Here is a 19376-nt window from a genome sequence, read left to right as displayed (position 1 = left end):
ATGATACTGTTTTTAGCTAGAAAGAGAGTAATTACAGTTCACTTGTACAGAAAATGGAAGGGAAAAATGTTTTGATTTCTCCTGTCGTTTTGTTTTTAGGACACATTCAGCTAACGTATTTCAGCAGGTGGAGTGAGGTTGAAGATTCGTGTGACAGCGATGCAATAGAGAAAATGTACTGTGCCCCAGGTTAGATCAATCACCTCAAATGTTTCACTTGAAAAGTAGATTAGCAGCTTTCATTTCCTCCTGTAGCTCGGCTAACGCACTTTTATTGGCCGCGCAAGTTAATGCATGGCCTGATATCCACAGTAATTCTCGCTCTGTCAAGTCGCGGTGGATATGGCTCATAATTGAAGCCTTGTTGAACAGTAAATAGACTTTTGTACATCATGAAATGCCATTTTGCTATCGCAAACTATGAAAGTTGCAGACATTTATATTCATCGCGGGCTGATCTGCTCATTGACACGGCGCGGGTTAAGCATATCGATACGAAGCTTCTGGTTTATAAATATTAAAATATAGTGTCATCAAATCAATACCTGGGTGTAACATAGCAGGAAATTGGACAATTGCTACAGGAAAAAATATCTTAATGCCGTTGCCTTTATTCATTTATTTATTTTTTGCATTTTTCTGGGTAAATCATAATGTTTTATGTATTATTTGTACCAGGTAAGAAGTACATCAGGTTGGTGTTTGGGGTTAGGAAACTTAAATGTATACAGGTATCGGACCCCTTATCCGGAAACCCATTATACAGAAAGTTCCAAATTACGGAAAGGCCATCTCCCATAGACTCCATTTTAATCAAATAATTCACATTTTTAAAAATGATTTCCTTTTTCTCTGTAATAATAAAAAGTATCTTGTACTTGATCCCAACTAAGATATAATTAATCCTTATTGGGGGCAGAACAGACCTATTGGGTTTAATTACTGTTTAAATATTTTTTTTGTAGACTTAAGGTAGGAGATCCGGAAAACCCCAGGTCCCAAGCATTCTGGATAATGGGTCCCATACCTGTATCAATAATAACCTAAATACATAAATGAAGGCTTATTGTTTATGTCCTGCCTTTGCTACATATGCCATAAGCGACCAATCAGTAGTTAAGGTGGGCATACATGGGCCAATAAAAGCTGCATACGGACTGAGTCAGCTGTTTATGGGCCCATAGACTAATATTTGGGTAAAAATCGGCCACATGTCAATCAGGCAGGGTTAAAAACCCCATTGAGACATGGAGCGCATTGGCTCGCCCCAACGGCCTGTAAACCGCCAATGTGATCCTATTGTTTGGCCCAAATGCAAAGATCTACTGATTGCTGCTGTTAACTGCACGGGTATAGAATACTAACTAACTAGTGCAATTTTCTTAATAAATTAACCCTGTAAATTGTAGACATAGTGCATAAGTGCAGTGAAGCATTGTCTTCTAAAAATCCCATAGGAATGAACAGCTCTAATTTCACACTTTGATAAATCACTTCTAAATTTAATTTCTAACATTAATCTTACCTTATCCAATGTTATATTTTCAGACAATACCTAAGGATTTTAACCAACTGCTTGGACCCTTATTCATGCCCTCACCCTCTCCTGCACAGACTATTGCTAGACAGCTTGCTACAAACCATCTCCCCTGGAAACATCTCCTACTTCTCCCCATTTCAGTCTTATTTAGTTCAATGACACGCAGAACTTCTTGTAGCCAGCTACTAGCCTCAGCTATCAAATAGACAATGCTGAGAATGGTCTCTGTGTGTGTTTTAGCAGCAACAATTCTCAGTATTGTCTATGGCAGGGTATTTTCTTTCATTGTGTAGCATTTTGTGTAATAGCCCTAAAACTTTACTTCTTGAATCTTTCGCCCTTTAGACCTCTCTGCTTTTAAAAAAAAATTTGTGACCTCCAATAATAATGCACAAACTCCTCTCCATACATTCCTGCCCAACTCCTCTGTTCCTCTCAGAGCCACCACTTGGTCACACCACCCACTGCTGTATCTGACTATAAGGCTGATGTCCCATGGAGTGCGTTAGTCACCTGCGATAGATCTCTTTAGTTTCCCAAGTTGTACGAAGTTGCCTACAGGAGGAAACTTTGCGCGACTTCGGAAAACTCCTCTTGTTGCCGGTGGAAAGGCATTTTGGAGCGGTTAGTCACCCACAGTAGCAGAGATCTATCATGGCGACTAATGGGCCATCGGCCCAAACCTTTTTCTCCTGCTGCTCCTTATGCCTGGAGATCTATCTCACCATCTCTTTATAGAGATTCCTTTCTCTAAACTCTTTTCTAGGGCCACTTTCCCTTAGGTTGTTATCTTGCACAGCCACGTCCAGCTTTAATACCGACTCTTCTTTGCTCGTATCTCCTACAGAGTCCCAGCAGGTGGCAGCGCGTCACCAAGGTTTTGATGGCCACATACGTCCTTTAATCCTATATAAATATATATATATGTTTGTATCTGTACAGTAGCACTCTATAGTTTACTTTACACCCTCTCCTAAATACTTGATAACCATATTATTCTCTGAAGTAATAAAGGCAAAGTTTACCCGGAAAGATATAACTGCCCCCCATGAACCCCTTAGCTGTCTCCTATCACTTTCAAGTCCTGCCTAAGTGGCCCTTTGATGGATATCCAAACCAAATCAGTTCTGTCCAGCCATGATAAGTCTGATTTTTTGTTCCTAGCCCACTGGGAATCGACACCTTATAAATCATTCAATGTACATAAAATCAGTGTGACGGGCTGAAGGGAACACTTTGTGACGCTGCCAGCGATGCTGCTTTACATTTCACAATAACAAAATGCACAAACAAGGCCGGTGCCACGTGTTGGGGCTTTTGTTGCACTGAATTCACTGGCGGCCTCTCTTGTTTTCTAAACAGGAGCATTAAAGCCGCTTGATATTTTAGCCCTCGGGGGGGGGGGAGGAAGTAAACTTTATCGCCGAGTCGGGATGAAAATGATTCACTCTTGTATAAACAACCCTTTGCTCTCTCTCTCTACCCCCCGGGGCCTCTTATCACACATTGGTCTTCAAAACATCATCCACCTGCCCTGCGCTTTCTAATTATTGCAATATATCTTTTATCTGCTGCTGACATGCCTTGGTATTTATGAAACAAACAAAACAAAACAAAATTCCAGTAGCAAACACAGTTTCCGCAGCCAGAAAGCTGAAAAAGTTCCAGCAGCCGAGGGTCATTCGCCTGCTCTATAAATGCGTCTCCCAAATAAACAAATACTATGTAATCCTCACATTCTGTGATTTCACAGTCATACTGATTTCAACCTTTTTTGTTTTTTTTTTTGGGAGATACCATTAATAATGGATTGGAGTCTTACCTTTGTAGTGATTTTTAAATCTGAAATTCCCAAATGCCTATGTTTCTCCAATTCTTTTATTTAAAGCAAACTGGGGATATTGTTTCAACTTAGCATCATTATTATTATTAACATTTATTTATAAAGCGCCAACATATCCCGCAGCGCTGTACAATAAGTGGGTTTCATACATTGGACATACAGAGTAACATATAAAGCAATCAGTAACCGATACAAGAGGTGAAGAGAGCCCTGCCCAAAAGAGCTTACAATTATGCCCAATGGGTCAGTGTTTGCCCATCATTGAGGTTATCCAAATAGCATTTAGCCTTTCCTACAGAGCCGTGGCCCAAGTGGGCAGATGTGACAAGAGTATACGGTATAGGTTTGGGACCTGTTATCCAGAATGCTCAGGACCTGGGGTTTTCCGGATAAAGGGCATCTATCACCCCTATATTGTTTGCCCCATCAGAAGTGTGGCCTAATAGAGCCCGCACTCCAGATAGGGGAAACAATAGTTTTTAAAAAAACAACTGCCCCTGCCAGCGCTGGGCTACCCGTACCAGGAGGGTATATTTGTGTGATAGAAAACAATCATTATCAGCTACCCCCTCCCAACCAGGGAAAGATTGTACTGTGGGTTGAAGTGCATCCTAATAAGAACAAATGTCTTTGATTTCAGAGGTCGGAGGGATATCGGAGGAGACGCAGGCCTGTGATTGGTGGAGTTTGGGCGCTCTTCTCTTTGAACTTCTCACCAGGAAGGTAAATCACTGTGACCCTTGGTGCAGTTAGTATTAGAGTGAAGACACACGGAGCTACTAGTAGCAGCTACTTATCATGGCTACTGAAATAGACAATGCTGATCATTTACTGATAATAGTCTCTATGTGTGTGTGTATATATGTATATATATAGGTGTGGATGGAAACAGGCACTCACATCTACAGCAAAAATAAATATGCCTGGGTGCAGTCTGGAAACATAGTATAACCTTGAAGGACTCACAGGACTTAAATCGAGCAAATAAATTTATTAGAACGTGCTTTTATATTTTTTGGATTTGATTTTATTTTATTTATGCTCCTTTTCATTTGGTGGGGGGGCGGTCTCTGCATGGCACATACATTGGTAGACATTTTATGAAAACTATATCCTTGGCAAAGCTTTGCACTTTGGTTGTTTGAAGAATAAAGACACGTCCCTGGGTGAGAAGCAGCACCTCTATGCATTCATTTAATTGTACAGTATTTCTTATTCATTTTGGCCATTGGCTGTAGAAGCAGATTATTGTTAATTGGCCAATGTGTAGGTGCCTTCACAGCCTATATATGCCCACTTGGGCATAAAGCAGCTCTCCATAATGCAGGGCGGTACATGCTCCATTCCCCCAGGACCATGGCGGAGTCACCAATGATGCACATTGAAACTCTGCCCAGAGGATCCAACATGGCGGCTGCAAGTTTGACTGTAGATTGTATGGGAATGCCAGCCTTGCAAGTTAAAGGTCGACAATTGAGCCACCTGAATGCAGGATATCAGAATATTTAAAATGTGGTTGTCTTCTTGTTCTTTAACTGCTCTGACGATGATCACTATGGCAGTGCTCGCTTGTGACAGAAATAAAAGAGGGTGCAGATAGATAATCTATAACGTAAGGGGGATAATTTATGGAAACATTTACAGAAGCAGGGAGTCTTTCCCATAGGAGCGAGTGTGCCATACAGCTCTCCCCGGAGGTCGGCACCACACAGTTAAATGATTGTGCTTTGATAGCAGTTAATATAGTGCATACAAGGCGTCTTAGGTTACACTTTTTGGATTTCAGCTGTACCAGCAGGTCAGCTTCTATTTCTGGGTCGCCTCTAAAACATATAGGGACACAAGATGAAGGGTAAGGTTATCAGATTTATGGCGCTTACTGTAAAGATATTTTCATGAATGCAAGCATTTTTGGATCCCTTTCTTCTCATTGCTAATGCAAAGTTATATAGGCTGCCATATTTACAGGCATGGATATTTGGAGCATATGTACGCACCTCTACAACGTATTGACGGGGCAAATGTATTTTTAAAGATAAATAGAGTCAGATTGGCAGACAATAAAGTCAAGCTCAAAGGGCAACTAAATCTAACAAAGGCTTTATACCTTTTTATCTCAGAACCAAGCCCAAAGGTACTGCAGCCTACAGCCAATACAGATGCATTATACATTGCTAGAGGTGCTGTACATGTGTATATGTGTATACTGGGCTGCTGTGTAATCTTATTGCTCCGGATGTGCTATTTAACAATAAGCAAGAACAGACCCTTCAGATCTGGAGTCAAAGAACATAAAACTCACAGGGAGCAAATGACTTGGCCAATACTGGCCCTTGTACGTGTGCATTGCCATTAGTGTCAGTGTGCGGGCAAGGAGTGAAGACATAAATGTAGATGCTGTATTTGTGCTGAAAACCCTTTCGTACAGGTCCACTGTGTAGTGTCTGCAAGCTTTAGCCATATTTCCCAATATAGTCTTATTATAGTTTTTGGTTCCAGACTCATGAGGCCCATAATGCCACGTTGCACTGTGTACATTTTAGGGAGCAAGAATTCAGATCGGCTACATGAAAATATGGGGGCACAGATTTAAGGGGCCTGCACTCCTTTACCAGTACCATGTCATTTTCTTTACTTACTCCAAGTCTGTAAAAAGTATTGCAGGGCCAAAATACTGCTCTAGCCTTGCCTTAGCAGCCATTGCCTCACTGCTAGGCTAGCCATAACCTCCTTTCCACTATTTAGAGCGGGGAGTGTGGCTGGTTGGTAGGGTCCAATTTAACTTAGCAACCAGGCAGTGGTTTGAAAGAGAGACAGCAATATAAATAGAGGAAGGCCTAAATAGAAAGATAAATAATAAAAAGTAAACAGTAAACAATAGTTTTTTGTCTGCTGGGGTTAGTGACTCCCATTTGAAAGCTGGAATGAGTCAGAAGAGGAGGGCAAATAACTCAAAAACTATAACAAATAAAAAAGGAAGACCAATTGAAAACTTGCTAAGAATAGACCATTGTATAACAAAAAGTGGAGCCCCTAGAACACTAGTGATTGACTGGTGGTGAGTTTATCCCTATTGGTCAGTGAGCTGCTATGGCTCCCTGTGTTCTGTATAGACGCTTGCCCCTAGGCCAGCATTGTATACATTGTCACTACAAAAGGGGAGTGCTTTCTCACTTGTTTTAGTGGAAATACACCTGCAGTTAATAAAACAGCGCCATCTGTTGCTGCTCACCAGAACGACTGCTGCTGCCTCTGCAGAATTCTCTGCCAGGTTGAACTCATGCTATATAAGTAATACATGTCAGTAATGAGAGAACACTTCTTTGCCTCATCTCTACCCTGCGATTCTTTTGTTGTTTAATCCCCTGTATATAACTCCAGAGAAGCGCGCCATTGTTGTGCACAAGGGCTTATATGATATCACATGTCGCCAACTAACCTTGTTCTCAATGCACGCCTAGTGCCGCCTCACCTTCCCATTTCTGCGCAGTATAGAAAATCCCCACAATGTGCTGTAACCCAGAGAAGGATGCTACTTTATTTTCCTTTTTTTTTCCTAGAGATGAATAGTTTCTTAGTTATGGCTATAGCCACACAGTGCGGGGGAATCAATAGCTTCATTAATATACAGAGCCAGCCAAAGTGCAAGAATGACTTGTATTGGGGGAAGAGAACGATGACTTCTATTAAAAGTGAAAAATAAGTGCCCTTGGGGGCTGATTATATCCCCCATCTGTTTTTCAGGCCCTGGCAGAGTGCCACCCAGCAGGAATAAACACCCACACGACTGTGAGCGTGCCCGAGTACGTGTCCAAGGAAGCCCGTGCTCTCGTGCAGCAGGTAACCGCTACAAATCCTCTCTGTCACATTGCTGCTGTTCCTTAGATATGGAGGAACCAAAAAGGAATTCAGATATTTCAGTGCAGGATAAGTTTATACGTTTACATGTTGTGCTATACCTGAGTGGGTTATTGTGCGGTGCCACAGACCAGATACACTTGCCCCGTGGCCGGTATTTCACTGGCCTAGCTGGTAAAATACTAGCCAAGGCTGGGGCCGGTATACATTGCTGGTAAATTTGTAGTCAGGCCTGGACTGGACTGGGAATCTGTGGATTCTGGCAAATGCCAGAGGGGCTGCTGTAAGATGCCATAGACCAATGAGTCGAGGGCAACATGTTGCTCCCCAACCCCTTGGATGTTGCTCCCATTGGCCTCAAATCAGGTGCTCATTTTTAAATTTCTGATAAGGAGGCAAGCTTTGGTTGCATAAAAACTATGTATTTTGCCAAACAGAGTCTTCTGTAGGCTGCCACATTGGGGCTTTTAAGTAGCCAATTAAAGCTCTTATTAGCACCCCCAGGAACCTTTTTCATGCTTGTGTTGCTCCCCAACATTTTTTCCATCTAAATGTTGGGGATCCCTGCCACAGACAGTCACTATTTAGGCTGGCGGTGGGGCTATTTGGGCCTCTGTTTACTTGAAAAGCCAGGGCCTATTTTGAATCCCCAATCTGGACCTGTTAGTAATCCCTAGTTGCTCTGCCCCCGGGCCAACTACCAAACGCCCTAATAGCCTCAATTCCCTTCTCTTGAGTGCAGGGCTGCAGTGTTAGGCCTGGCTTTATGAGCCTGACATTGGGTTAAAGAGCTGACACCTTTAAGTACATGAAAGGATACAACAAAGGCCAGGAAGGATGTTTATTTCTTGGAGAGGGGACTGCTGGAAGAAGAGGTCATCCCTGAACATCGAGGGGACCGACACAGGAAACTGGAGGAAATATATCTTTACACAATAACAAACCGCATGTTCATGGATAGGGCTCCCACCAGGGATTGACACCCGCACTGACACCCGCACTGACACCCGCACTGACACCCGCACTGACACCCGCACTGACACCCGCACTGACACCCGCACTGACACCCGCACTGACACCCGCACTGACACCCGCACTGACACCCGCACTGACACCCGCACTGACACCCGCACTGACACCCGCACTGACACCCGCACTGACACCCGCACTGACACCCGCACTGACACCCGCACTGACACCCGCACTGACACCCGCACTGACACCCGCACTGACACCCGCACTGACACCCGCACTGACACCCGCACTGACACCCGCACTGACACCCGCACTGACACCCGCACTGACACCCGCACTGACACCCGCACTGACACTGGACCCCTTATCCGGAAACCCATTATCCGGAAAGTTCCGAATTATGGAAAGGCCATCGTCCATAGAGTCCATTGTAATCAAATAATTCACATTTTTAAAAATGGTTTCCTTTTTCTCTGTAATAATAAAACAGTACCTGTACTTGATCCCAACTAAGATATAATTACCCCTTATTGGGGCAGAACAGCCCTATTGGGTTTATTTCATGGTTAAATGATTCCCTTTTCTCTGTAATAATAAAACAGTACCTGTACTTGATCCCAACTAAGATATAATTACCCCTTATTGGGGGCAGAACAGCCCTATTGGGTTTATTTCATGGTTAAATGATTCCCTTTTCTCTGTAATAATAAAACAGTACCTGTACTTGATCCCAACTAAGATATAATTACCCCTTATTGGGGGCAGAACAGCCCTATTGGGTTTATTTCATGGTTAAATGATTCCCTTTTCTCTGTAATAATAAAACAGTACCTGTACTTGATCCCAACTAAGATATAATTACCCCTTATTGGGGGCAGAACAGCCCTATTGGGTTTATTTCATGGTTAAATGATTCCCTTTTCTCTGTAATAATAAAACAGTACCTGTACTTGATCCCAACTAAGATATAATTACCCCTTATTGGGAGCAGAACAGCCCTATTGGGTTTATTTAATGGTTAAATGATTCCCTTTTCTCTGTAATAATAAAACAGTACCTGTACTTGATCCCAACTAAGATATAATTACCCCTTATTGGAGGCAAAACAATCCTATTGGGTTTAATTACTGTTGAAATAATGTTTTTAGCAGACTTTAGGTAAGAGATCCAAATTACGGAAAGACCCCTTATCCCCAGGTCCCAAGCATTCTAGATAATGGGTCCCATACCCGTACTGAAAAGCGTACTGACACGCCGCCATTGGGAAATGCAAGAATACAAGATAAATGAATTTACAAAATCTACAAATTCACCTTTCCCTCTCCGTTACTACTCTGCTTTGATAGCACTTCATTCATCCTTGAACTCACTGTGCTGAGGTTAAATGTGTTAATTACAGACCTTATTTAAATGGATCTTATCACACCACTTTAACTATAGTAGGGATGCACCGAAAGTACTATTTTAGGATCCGGTCGAACCCTGAATCCTTTGTGAAAGATTTGTCCTAATACTGTACCAAAACTTAATTTGTAAATTAGCATTCTGCATCAGAATGTAATAATCAGTCCTGTAGCATCAGCTTTTATGAATATATTTTTTCTGATGGATTATTTCCAACAACCCCTAAGCTTAGCTTTCCTAACAGCAGCCCAGAGCCCACTGAGCATGTGCGGTGCCACTGAATGCAAGATGGGGCTCACGTGACAGCTTTGAACATTAATGTTGTAGGGATGATGAGCCTATCAGCTGGTAAAGAAAGTTCAGTTTAAAAGACAGCATTTCTAGCTTTTAACATTTTTAGGCTTTTATTCGCCTTTGAAGGAAAACTAAACCCTAAAAATGAATATGACTAGAAATGCCATATTTTATATACAGAATTTATTAAACTAGCCTAAAGGTTCAGTATTTCTATAGTAGTAATGATCCAGTACTTAAAAGTTGTCACAGGAGCTCCCCACATTGGATCTTGTTAGGAGTGTCAGTGGCACCGCACATGCTTAGTGGGCCCTGGGCAGCTGTTGGGAAGCTGAGCTTAGGGGTCGTAGCAAATTATCAAGCAGAAAATAAGGTTTGTCTGTCATAGAGGCTGATGCTACAGGGCTGATTATTCATTTCTGATGCTAATTGCACTGGTTTCAGAGCTGCCATATAGTAATACATCTGTTTTTAATATCAGCCTTATATTGTGACATTTATATTGTGTGTATACAGTATATTGTGAGTGGGTCCCTAAGCTCAGGTTATATTGTGACATTTATATTGTGTATATACAGTATATTGTGAGTGGGCCCCTAAGCTCAGGTTATATAGGGACATTTATATTCTGTATATACAGTATATTGTGAGTGGGTCCCTAAGCTCAGGTTATACTGTGACATTTATATTCTGTATATACAGTATAGTGTGAGTGGGTCCCTAAGCTCAGGTTATACTGTGACATTTATATTCTGTATATACAGTATATTGTGAGTGGGTCCCTAAGCTCAGGTTATACTGTGACATTTATATTCTGTATATACAGTATATTGTGAGTGGGTCCCTAAGCTCAGGTTATACTGTGACATTTATATTCTGTATATACAGTATAGTGTGAGTGGGTCCCTAAGCTCAGGTTATACTGTGACATTTATATTCTGTATATACAGTATATTGTGAGTGGGTCCCTAAGCTCAGGTTATACTGTGACATTTATATTCTGTATATACAGTATATTGTGAGTGGGCCCCTAAGCTCAGGTAAGTGGCAGCAGCACAGAACATGTGCAGGGAATCAGCAGAAAAGAAGATGGGGGGCTACTGGGGCACTTTTGGGGGCACAGATCTTCCCTGCTAAAGGGCTGGGGTTGCCCTACATAGGAAGAAATAATTTGCTGTGCTTAGCAATGTAATAGTGGGCATATTGTGGGGGTTATAATATCCCTTTAATGCCTGGAGAGAGAGAACAACAATCCAGCCGAAAAGGTTTCATCAGAGAAGTGAAAGAAGGAATTCCCTGGGATTTGCTTACAGAGTTTCTAAACTTCTGTCCCGGCTAATGTTCTGCCTCATTGGCCTTGCAAGGGATCCCAGCGCCGAGCCCTTTCTATCTAATAAGCCCATCAGGCTTCAAGAATGACTTCACCCATCCGAGGAGAGTGGCGCGGAGGCCGATCAGCATTCCACACAGGCTCGTTTGTGTTTGACATTCGGGATCAAATGAACAATTTATGCAGGTGAATAAAACAAATGCATTTGAAAGGATCTCCGGCTTTGCTTGTTTGGGTTTGTGAACAGCTGGTTTGGAGATACAGGCCTCCCCTCAGTGATATGTGGCCTTCCGTGATGAAATATTAAAAAGCACATTTTGTCAGACGCCAGCCTCTTTGACACGGAACTTCTAAAGAGACAGCCTTCGATCCAGGTGCCTTTGCCGGAGTCAGCACTTTGCTCCTGATCTTGGCTGGCACATTGCGAGATCCTGACAGGGCTGGCATTGAAACGAGGGATAGAAGCGCAAAGAATTCCCTCTGCCGTTCTCTCCTGTGCCCAGAGCAGGTTTTTGGCTGTATAGATGTGCAAAGTGGGGGGGGGGATACGGATAATCTGTGTCTTCGTTACCCGATTTGGGACGGGATCGTTCAGACAACTATGTATTACTAATTCTCTCTGATGGCAGCCCTGCTCCATTATGTCTGCACTTGGCACGTCCCATCTCGGAGTCTAGTGACGGGCTCTAAGGGGCAGCGCCAAGAAAAGAATCTTTTGTAAGGAGGTGGTGTAGGTGGGGGCACATGATTTGGTACCCCAGAGAGGCTGGGTGTCTCGGAAGGAGAGAGAATTTGGGGATTTTGTCATCTACAGTACATGTCATTAAAGGAACAGTAACACCAAAAAATGAAAGTGTTTTAATGTAATTGAAATATAATGAACTGCGGCCCTGCACTGGTACAGCTGGGGTGTTTGCTTCAGGAACACTACTATAGTTTATATAAATACCCCGCTGTGTAGCCCCAGGGGCAGCCGTTCCTGCACTGGTACAGCTGGGGTGTTTGCTTCAGGAACACTACTATAGTTTATATAAATACCCCGCTGTGTAGCCCCGGGGGCAGCCATTCCTGCACTGGTACAGCTGGGGTGTTTGCTACAGAAACCCTACTATAGTTTATATAAATACCCCGCTGTGTAGCCCCGGGGGCAGCCATTCCTGCACCGGTACAGCTGGGGTGTTTGCTACAGAAACCCTACTATAGTTTATATAAATACCCTGCTGTGTAGCCCCGGGGGCAGCCATTCCTGCACCGGTACAGCTGGGGTGTTTGCTACAGAAACCCTACTATAGGAGAGAAGGCACAGGTTACATAGCAGATAACAGATAAGACACCATTGTATTCTACAGGGTTTATCTGTTAGCTGCTGTATAACCTGTGCCTTTTCTTCTTTTGAATGGCCGCCCCCATGGCTACACACCAGGGTTTATATAAACTCTAGTAATGTTTCTGAAGCAAACACAAAACTTTTAAAAATAGAGTCTATGGGAGATGGCCTTTCTGTAATTCAGAACTTTCTGGAGAATGGGTTTCCGGATTACAGAATTATTATTTTTTTTAATTTAATAAAAATGCCCCATTTGTAGGCAGACATTGGAAGCAAGAGCAGAGATCAGTAATAAGCGATACGGTGCAGGCATCCATTGTCCTCATTTATTTGCATAGAGTTAATCCTTTTAGCCGTCAGTAGGATTACTGGGATGCAAATAAATAACGAGTAGACGTTAGTGTACCCCAGAATTCCTCTCTCCCTGCTGCTAAATTTTGTTATCTGTACGGTGGGGAGTTGGGGCCCCCCTTCCCCAGAGGGTTAACACAAATCCCCTGGATTGATAAACACTAACTTTATTGACTGCATAAAAAGTAGGTATTTTTTTGTTAAAGGAGACATATAGTATAAATGAACCCCGGTATGGTAGGCAATAATTAGTAATATATGGTGCTGGTGTTACTCTGGGCTAAAAATAATCTTTATCTTTAAAAATGTCCCATTAATTGGAGCTCCCCATAAGATCTGCTATGGTCCCCGTCCATGTTTCAGATGAGGGGTGGGGGTGTTCCGATGGTTCCTGCCAGAAGCACAGTAGGAAAGGAGTAGCCAATCACAGCCCAGCACACAAGCAGAGGCAGGCTTTAGTTCCCTATCAGGTCCACCTACATGCTGATTGGTTCCTGACCTACGGTGCAGTGAGCTGAGTTCCGCCGGCCCCCCAGTTTATATTCTAGTGTAATAGACAGTAGGGATGCACAGAATCCACTTTTTTGGATTCGGCCGAACCCTTCGTAAAGGATTCGGCCGAATACCGAACTGAATCCGAATCCTAATTGGCCTATGCTAACTAATTAGGTTTTGGAAGGGTTAAATCTTGGGAAAATGGGAAAAATGTTCAACTTTCGTGTTTATGTGACAAAAAGTCACCTGATTTTTAGGATTTGTATTTGTTTCGGCCAGGAACATGGCTTCGGTGCATCCCTTATAGACTAGGAACCTGTATGCATTAAGCCTTTGTGCCATTGTATATAAGGTCACGGGGGTGCGTCTGCTGCGAATCCCTTCGTAGCCACCTGGGCTGCTGAACCAGAAGCAATAAACTTACATAATGCAGTCGCTCAAATTAACCTTTGCCCTGCCAGCGACCTGGCCACTTCATTAGGCTTCATAACATCTCATCAAAGTGCCCACTGGGGAGACCCCCGCCGCTTGCAGGGAACCATATTTGTGTTTATATTGTGATTATTCAAGGAAGTGGAGAGTCGTCGCTGCCAGGAAGCCCTCGGCAGGAAAAGGAAGGGGGTCTACAAGCAGGGCAGCAGCACTTTGTCTGTTTTACTTTTCCTTTTCCACCCACCGAGAGGTTCACACATGTCACAGACAGGTCCAGGGGGAATGTCTGCTTCAGGAGCAGGGAAAGTTCTGCCCGACTCATCCAGACTCTCTCTAATACCAGTGTTTATTCTCTGATGTGGCGGGATTGGCACAATATTGTTTCTGCTTTGATATAATGAGGATTTATTGACTGAATCACAAAGTAGTAGATTTGGGGGCACGAGTTGTAGTTTCCAAAGTCTGGCTCTCTGATTTCTCTGTTTTATACTTTATAGAGCACGTTCTCATAGGGGCCTGTATGTGTGTAGGACGGCCGATTGGACTATGCTACTAATATGAATTCTGCCCCAGTTTGGGTACCCACAGAATAACATACTGCATTCAGCGGGGTGGGGGTTCAGCTGCACAGCCTGCACCCGGGCCCCCACCCCTTGAGGCAGGGTCGGACTGGGCCGCCGGCAGCCCTGACCTGACCCTTACTGGCGCTCCCCTGGCCCACTGTTCCTCCCCTGACGCATTAAATTTACATTTGCTCAGGGGAGGACGTCGGGTGGGGGGACCCTGTGGGGGCTTAGGAAGGCTCAGTGGGGGCACTTGCGGAGGGTTAGGGTAGCTCTGCAGGAGGGGGGGTTAGGGGGTGCAGGGGACGCAGCCGGCGGGGGCACCTGCTGGGCACCACCCAGTCCAACCCTGCCTTGAGGCCTATTCGCATCGGCGTGAGCAGCCAGCAGGCCCCAGTGGGGTGTGGAAGCACCCTCTGCACCCCCAGTAGTTCCACCCCTGGAATACCTACAAAAGCAGTCAGGATTTGAGTGGAAAGACCCTGATGTTTTAATGGGGACCAAGCAGAGGTTGTCGGATAGACTATGGGCGGTTACAATGCATTAAAGGGGTGGTTCACCTTCACGGGGCACATTTACTAAAACTCCATAATTTCTCTTTTTTTTTTTTTTTTTTTTTCTCATTTGACTAAACTCGTTTTCCCGAATGTCTAATATTTACTTAAAAAAAGTTGCATGGAAAAGTCCCATCGCGAAAAGTCACAAAAACTCAGCTTTTTCGAATTGTCGCCACAAAAAATGCAACTTTTTCGAAAAGTCGAATTTTCGGACAAATTTCTGCGTCCAAAAAATCGAAATCTGGAAAGCTTCGAAACTCGAGGGACCTCTGCCATTGACTTCTGCACAGTCTCGACAAGTTAAATCTGTCGAATTGTTGGATTTTAGCCATTTAGACGCGTAGTAAATCTCTGAAAAGCAGTGTTTTTTTCTCTGCAACTTTTTTGAAAAAAATTTGAATGGACTTAAAAAATCTTATAGTTTTTTAAATGATCTGCCTTTTTGATTTCAGCTGTCACAATGGGGGTCACTGACCCCATCAGCCAAGCAATTTTATTGTTACTTTTTATTATTTATCTTTCTATTCAGCCCCTCTCTTATTCATATTCCAACCTCTCATTCAAACCACTCCCTCGTTGCTAAGGTAATATGGACCCTAGTAACCAGATACTTGCTAAAATTTCAAATTGAAAAGCTGCTGTCCCCATGTAGCCCTGCTGTAGCTGTTATCTATAGTTCTTCTTGCCAACAAGCAGACTTTCACTATATGGAGGTCCCTGGGCTGTTGCCCCTGTTTAGTGCCCCTGAAGGCAGCTCTGTAGGAATTGGCAGATGTGTGTGTTCCATCTATGAGTTGTACATTGTATAGATCCTTATAGAATACAGTTCAGCCGACGTGTGATGTCCATGTAACCTGCTCCGCTGAGCGGCCGCTCTCTCCCCACCTGCCTATAGAAAGTGTTAATGTGCCGTAATTGCAGCAGACGGCACGAGCAAATGCATCTGACATCTCTGAATTCCTTTATTTGATGCTGAATGTTTATTCAATAAGCTCATTCAGTAGCCTCTGTGTAGCTGGGTTTTTGCAATTTAATGGCTTGTTTGTGTATCAGTTCTTTTTTTATTTTCTATATTTCAATAAGAATATCAAATCAAAAGATGCGCGAGACTAAAGGCCCTGCGGTATTCTGGTACCGACTGCCCTTGGGGAGGATTAACTGAGGTTCTGCCAATATGTCCCCGTCAGATGGAAACATTAGTACGTTTGGGTATGCGGGGGGGTATGTAATGTCCATAGAAATGTAGCCCATATAGGCTGAAAGTTGGCATATCCACTAAAACAGGGGTAGGGAACCTATGGCTTGGGAGCCAGACGCGGCTCTTTTGATGGCTGCATCTGGCTCGCTGCCAAATCTTTAATAAAAAAAAATGGGGGGGCATGGCCTGGGCTCAGCGGATAGAAGACGTGTTCTAAGCCTTAGAAAACGTCTTCTCTCCGCCAAGCGCAAGCCACGCCCTCCTCTGCATCCGGCATCCTTGGGACCCTCCCTACCTTGCCCCTTCGCTCAACGGATAGAAGACGTGTTCTAAGCCTTAGAATACGTCTTCTATCTGCCGAGCACAAGCCACACCCTCCTCCATATTCCGGCATCCTTGGGACCCACCCTACCTTGCCCCTGCGCTCAGCGGATAGAAGACGTGTTCTAAGCCTTAGAATATGTCTTCTATCTGCCGAGCGCAAGCCACGCCCTCCTCCATATTCCGGCATCCTTGGGACCCACCCTACCTTGCCCCTGCGCTCAGCGGATAGAAGACGTGTTCTATCGGCCGAGCGCAGGCCACGTCCTCCTCTGCATCGCATCCGGCATCCTTGGCACCCATGCCACCTTGCCCGGCAACATCCACGGCCAGACATATTGTATGGCTCTCACTGAATTACATTTTAAAATATGTGGTGTTTATGGCTCTCTCGGCCAAAAAGGTGCCCAACCCCTGCACTAAACAAAATATCGGGTCTGGCCGCCAAGCCCCAAAACTTCAGCCAAGGGAGGAGGAACACTGTAAAATGGACTGGCACCCCAAGAACTTGAACGGACAGGGCACCGTGTAAAAAGTATAGAAGTCTTTATTCCGTTAACGTCCATAAAAAGCCTTATTTGTTTTTGTCTTAATGCGCGTTATTCTCTTCCAGCTTTTGCAGTTCAACCCAATGGAGCGACTTGGTGCTGGAGTTGCAGGAGTTGAAGACATCAAATCTCATCCTTTCTTTGCTGGTGTCGATTGGGCGGAGCTTGCAAGATGAAACTTTTTTTTTACGTGTCGTTAAATAGGAACAGTCATTCGCTTCAGTTGGACCCGTACATAGGAAGAGCAATGAGAGCAAAGGTTCTAATAATGTTTTGCCACTGAATTTGACCTACTTGGGGAGAAGTGATGCAAACAGTGCTGTGCGTTTCTCACTTACACACCTCTCTGTTGACCTAGCAACATTACTCAAGTTACAGTATGAGATATCAACGTTTACAGTAAAACGTATGGTGAGATAGAATGGAAGGGATAGAATGTTTTGCATGTTGCTTGGTGTGAATCCAAGCAATATCAATATTTACAGTAGAACAAAGTATGGTGAGATAGAATGAAAGGGATAGAATGTTTTGCATGTTGCTCGGTGTGAATCTGAGCGATATAAATAATTACAGTATAACAAAGTATAGTGAGATAGAATGAAAGGAATAGAATGTTTGCTGTTGCTCGGTGTGAATCCAAGGATACAAAGATTTTCAGTAGATCAATGTATGGTGATATAGAATGAACGGGATAGAACATTTTGCATGTTGCTCGGTGTGAATCTGAGCGTTATCAATATTTACAGTAGAACAAAATATGGTGAGATAGAATGAAAAGGATAGATTTTTTGCTGTTGCTCGGTGTGAATCCAAGATATACCAAGATTTACAGTAGAACAAAGTGTAGTGAGATAGAATGAACAGGATAGAACATTTTGCTGTTGCTTGGTGTGAATCTGAGGGATACCAAGATTTACAGTAGAACAAAGTGTGGTGAGATAGAATGAACGGGATGGGACATTTTGCTGTTGCTTGGTGTGAATCCGAGGGATACCAAGATTTACAGTAGAACAAAAGTGTAGTGAGAGAATGAAATGGATAGAATGTTTTGCTGTTGCTTAACATGAATCCAAGGGCTAGATCAGACATTAAATAGGAATGCGGAACCTAGAACGCTTCAGAATGCTGCAGGTTGAACGTCCTGTGTATATACTGAAAATACATTTTATCCATTGCACAATCCAATATGCCCTTTGTACTTTTATCTACCTTCTCCCACCAAGGGGCCCCCTGTGATGCAAGTCCCTCCCCTGTTGCTTTGGATCTCGTATGCAAAGGACACCCTTCTCCCACGCAAGGGGTTAATAGGTGAAACTAGAACTAAATGACACCTTGCAACAATTAGACTATAATAAAGACATTTATTGGTTGTAGAGATGCTGCTGTGTTCATTCGCTAACCAGTTATATCAGTCTCAGTGAGCCATTTGGTGGAAACCTTTGGATGACCCGCCTGATTATTCCACTGTGCTGAATACCTGTGTCTCTATATTTTAATGTCTTCCGTGTGTGCGTATCCACAATCTGCCGCTCCTTCAGGGTAACGGCGCTAAATGAGATGATTACATGAAAACATATTTTCCTCCCATTAAGAATGACATTACAATACATTTGCAGGTTCAGCGTGTCCTGCAGCGGAGCAGTTTGCTTGGAAAACAACATTGTTCAGCGCAGCGAAATCCATTGTCTTTATTTGTGAGAAGGGAAGTTCTGTTGGGAGCCCCAGCGAGGCAAATATTGCCGAGGAAATTCAGCAGCCTAGCTTTGCTCTCAAACCTTCTGTCAACTAATAATTATCTTATTAGAGTAGCGAGCAAACAGCAGAAGTCGCTTGCCAATAAATTTTCATCTTTAGAAATGAGTCCGTCACTCATGTAGTCCGCCGGGTATCGGAGTGGCTTCCAAAGAAAGGAAATGAAGAAATATTGATGATTTATGCAGGAACCTCGACTGCAATGTAGCCTCCTCACTCAACTGATTCCTATTGGCCTTTATAAGGTTAAGGCCTCTTTGGTCACTAAGTTTAACAGTATGGACTCTAGGGCAACCATTTTGAGCCACACTCAGATGTAAAAAGTGTTGGGGACCCACACAAGCATGAGAAAAGTTCTTTAGGGCCAAATAAGGGCTGTGATTGGCTATTTGGTAGCCCCATGTGGGCTGCTGGCCTGCAGGAGGTTCTGCTTGGAGTAAAACTGAGTCTCTGGGCTTCCAAAACTTGTCTCCAAACCAGAAATGTAAAAATAGGCACCTATTTTGCGGCCACCGGGAACAACATCAAATGTGGTGGTGAGCAACATGTTACTCCAGATCCGCTGGTTGGGGATCACTGTGTTAGAGG

General features: G+C 43.6%; 1 protein-coding gene across 1 annotated transcript in view; it reads left to right on the top strand.

Annotated features, from left to right (window-relative positions):
• The window catches only part of rps6kc1 (ribosomal protein S6 kinase, 52kDa, polypeptide 1), an 89208-nt gene extending 70797 nt beyond the window's left edge, over window positions 1–18411 (top strand). Inside the window, exons 13-16 of the mRNA XM_002934688.4 lie at window positions 100–189; window positions 4024–4106; window positions 7128–7223; window positions 17102–18411. Of these exons, the coding sequence (XP_002934734.3) occupies window positions 100–189; window positions 4024–4106; window positions 7128–7223; window positions 17102–17212 (380 nt within the window). The 3' untranslated portion in view covers window positions 17213–18411. The remainder of the gene's footprint in view (window positions 1–99; window positions 190–4023; window positions 4107–7127; window positions 7224–17101) is intronic.
• The last annotated feature ends 965 nt before the right edge of the window (window positions 18412–19376 follow it).

This window comes from Xenopus tropicalis, chromosome 5, assembly GCF_000004195.4.
Source record: "Xenopus tropicalis strain Nigerian chromosome 5, UCB_Xtro_10.0, whole genome shotgun sequence".
Classification (NCBI taxonomy): domain Eukaryota; kingdom Metazoa; phylum Chordata; class Amphibia; order Anura; family Pipidae; genus Xenopus; species Xenopus tropicalis.
Note: the sequence above shows the minus strand (reverse complement) of the source record. Positions and strands in the feature narration are given on the sequence as shown.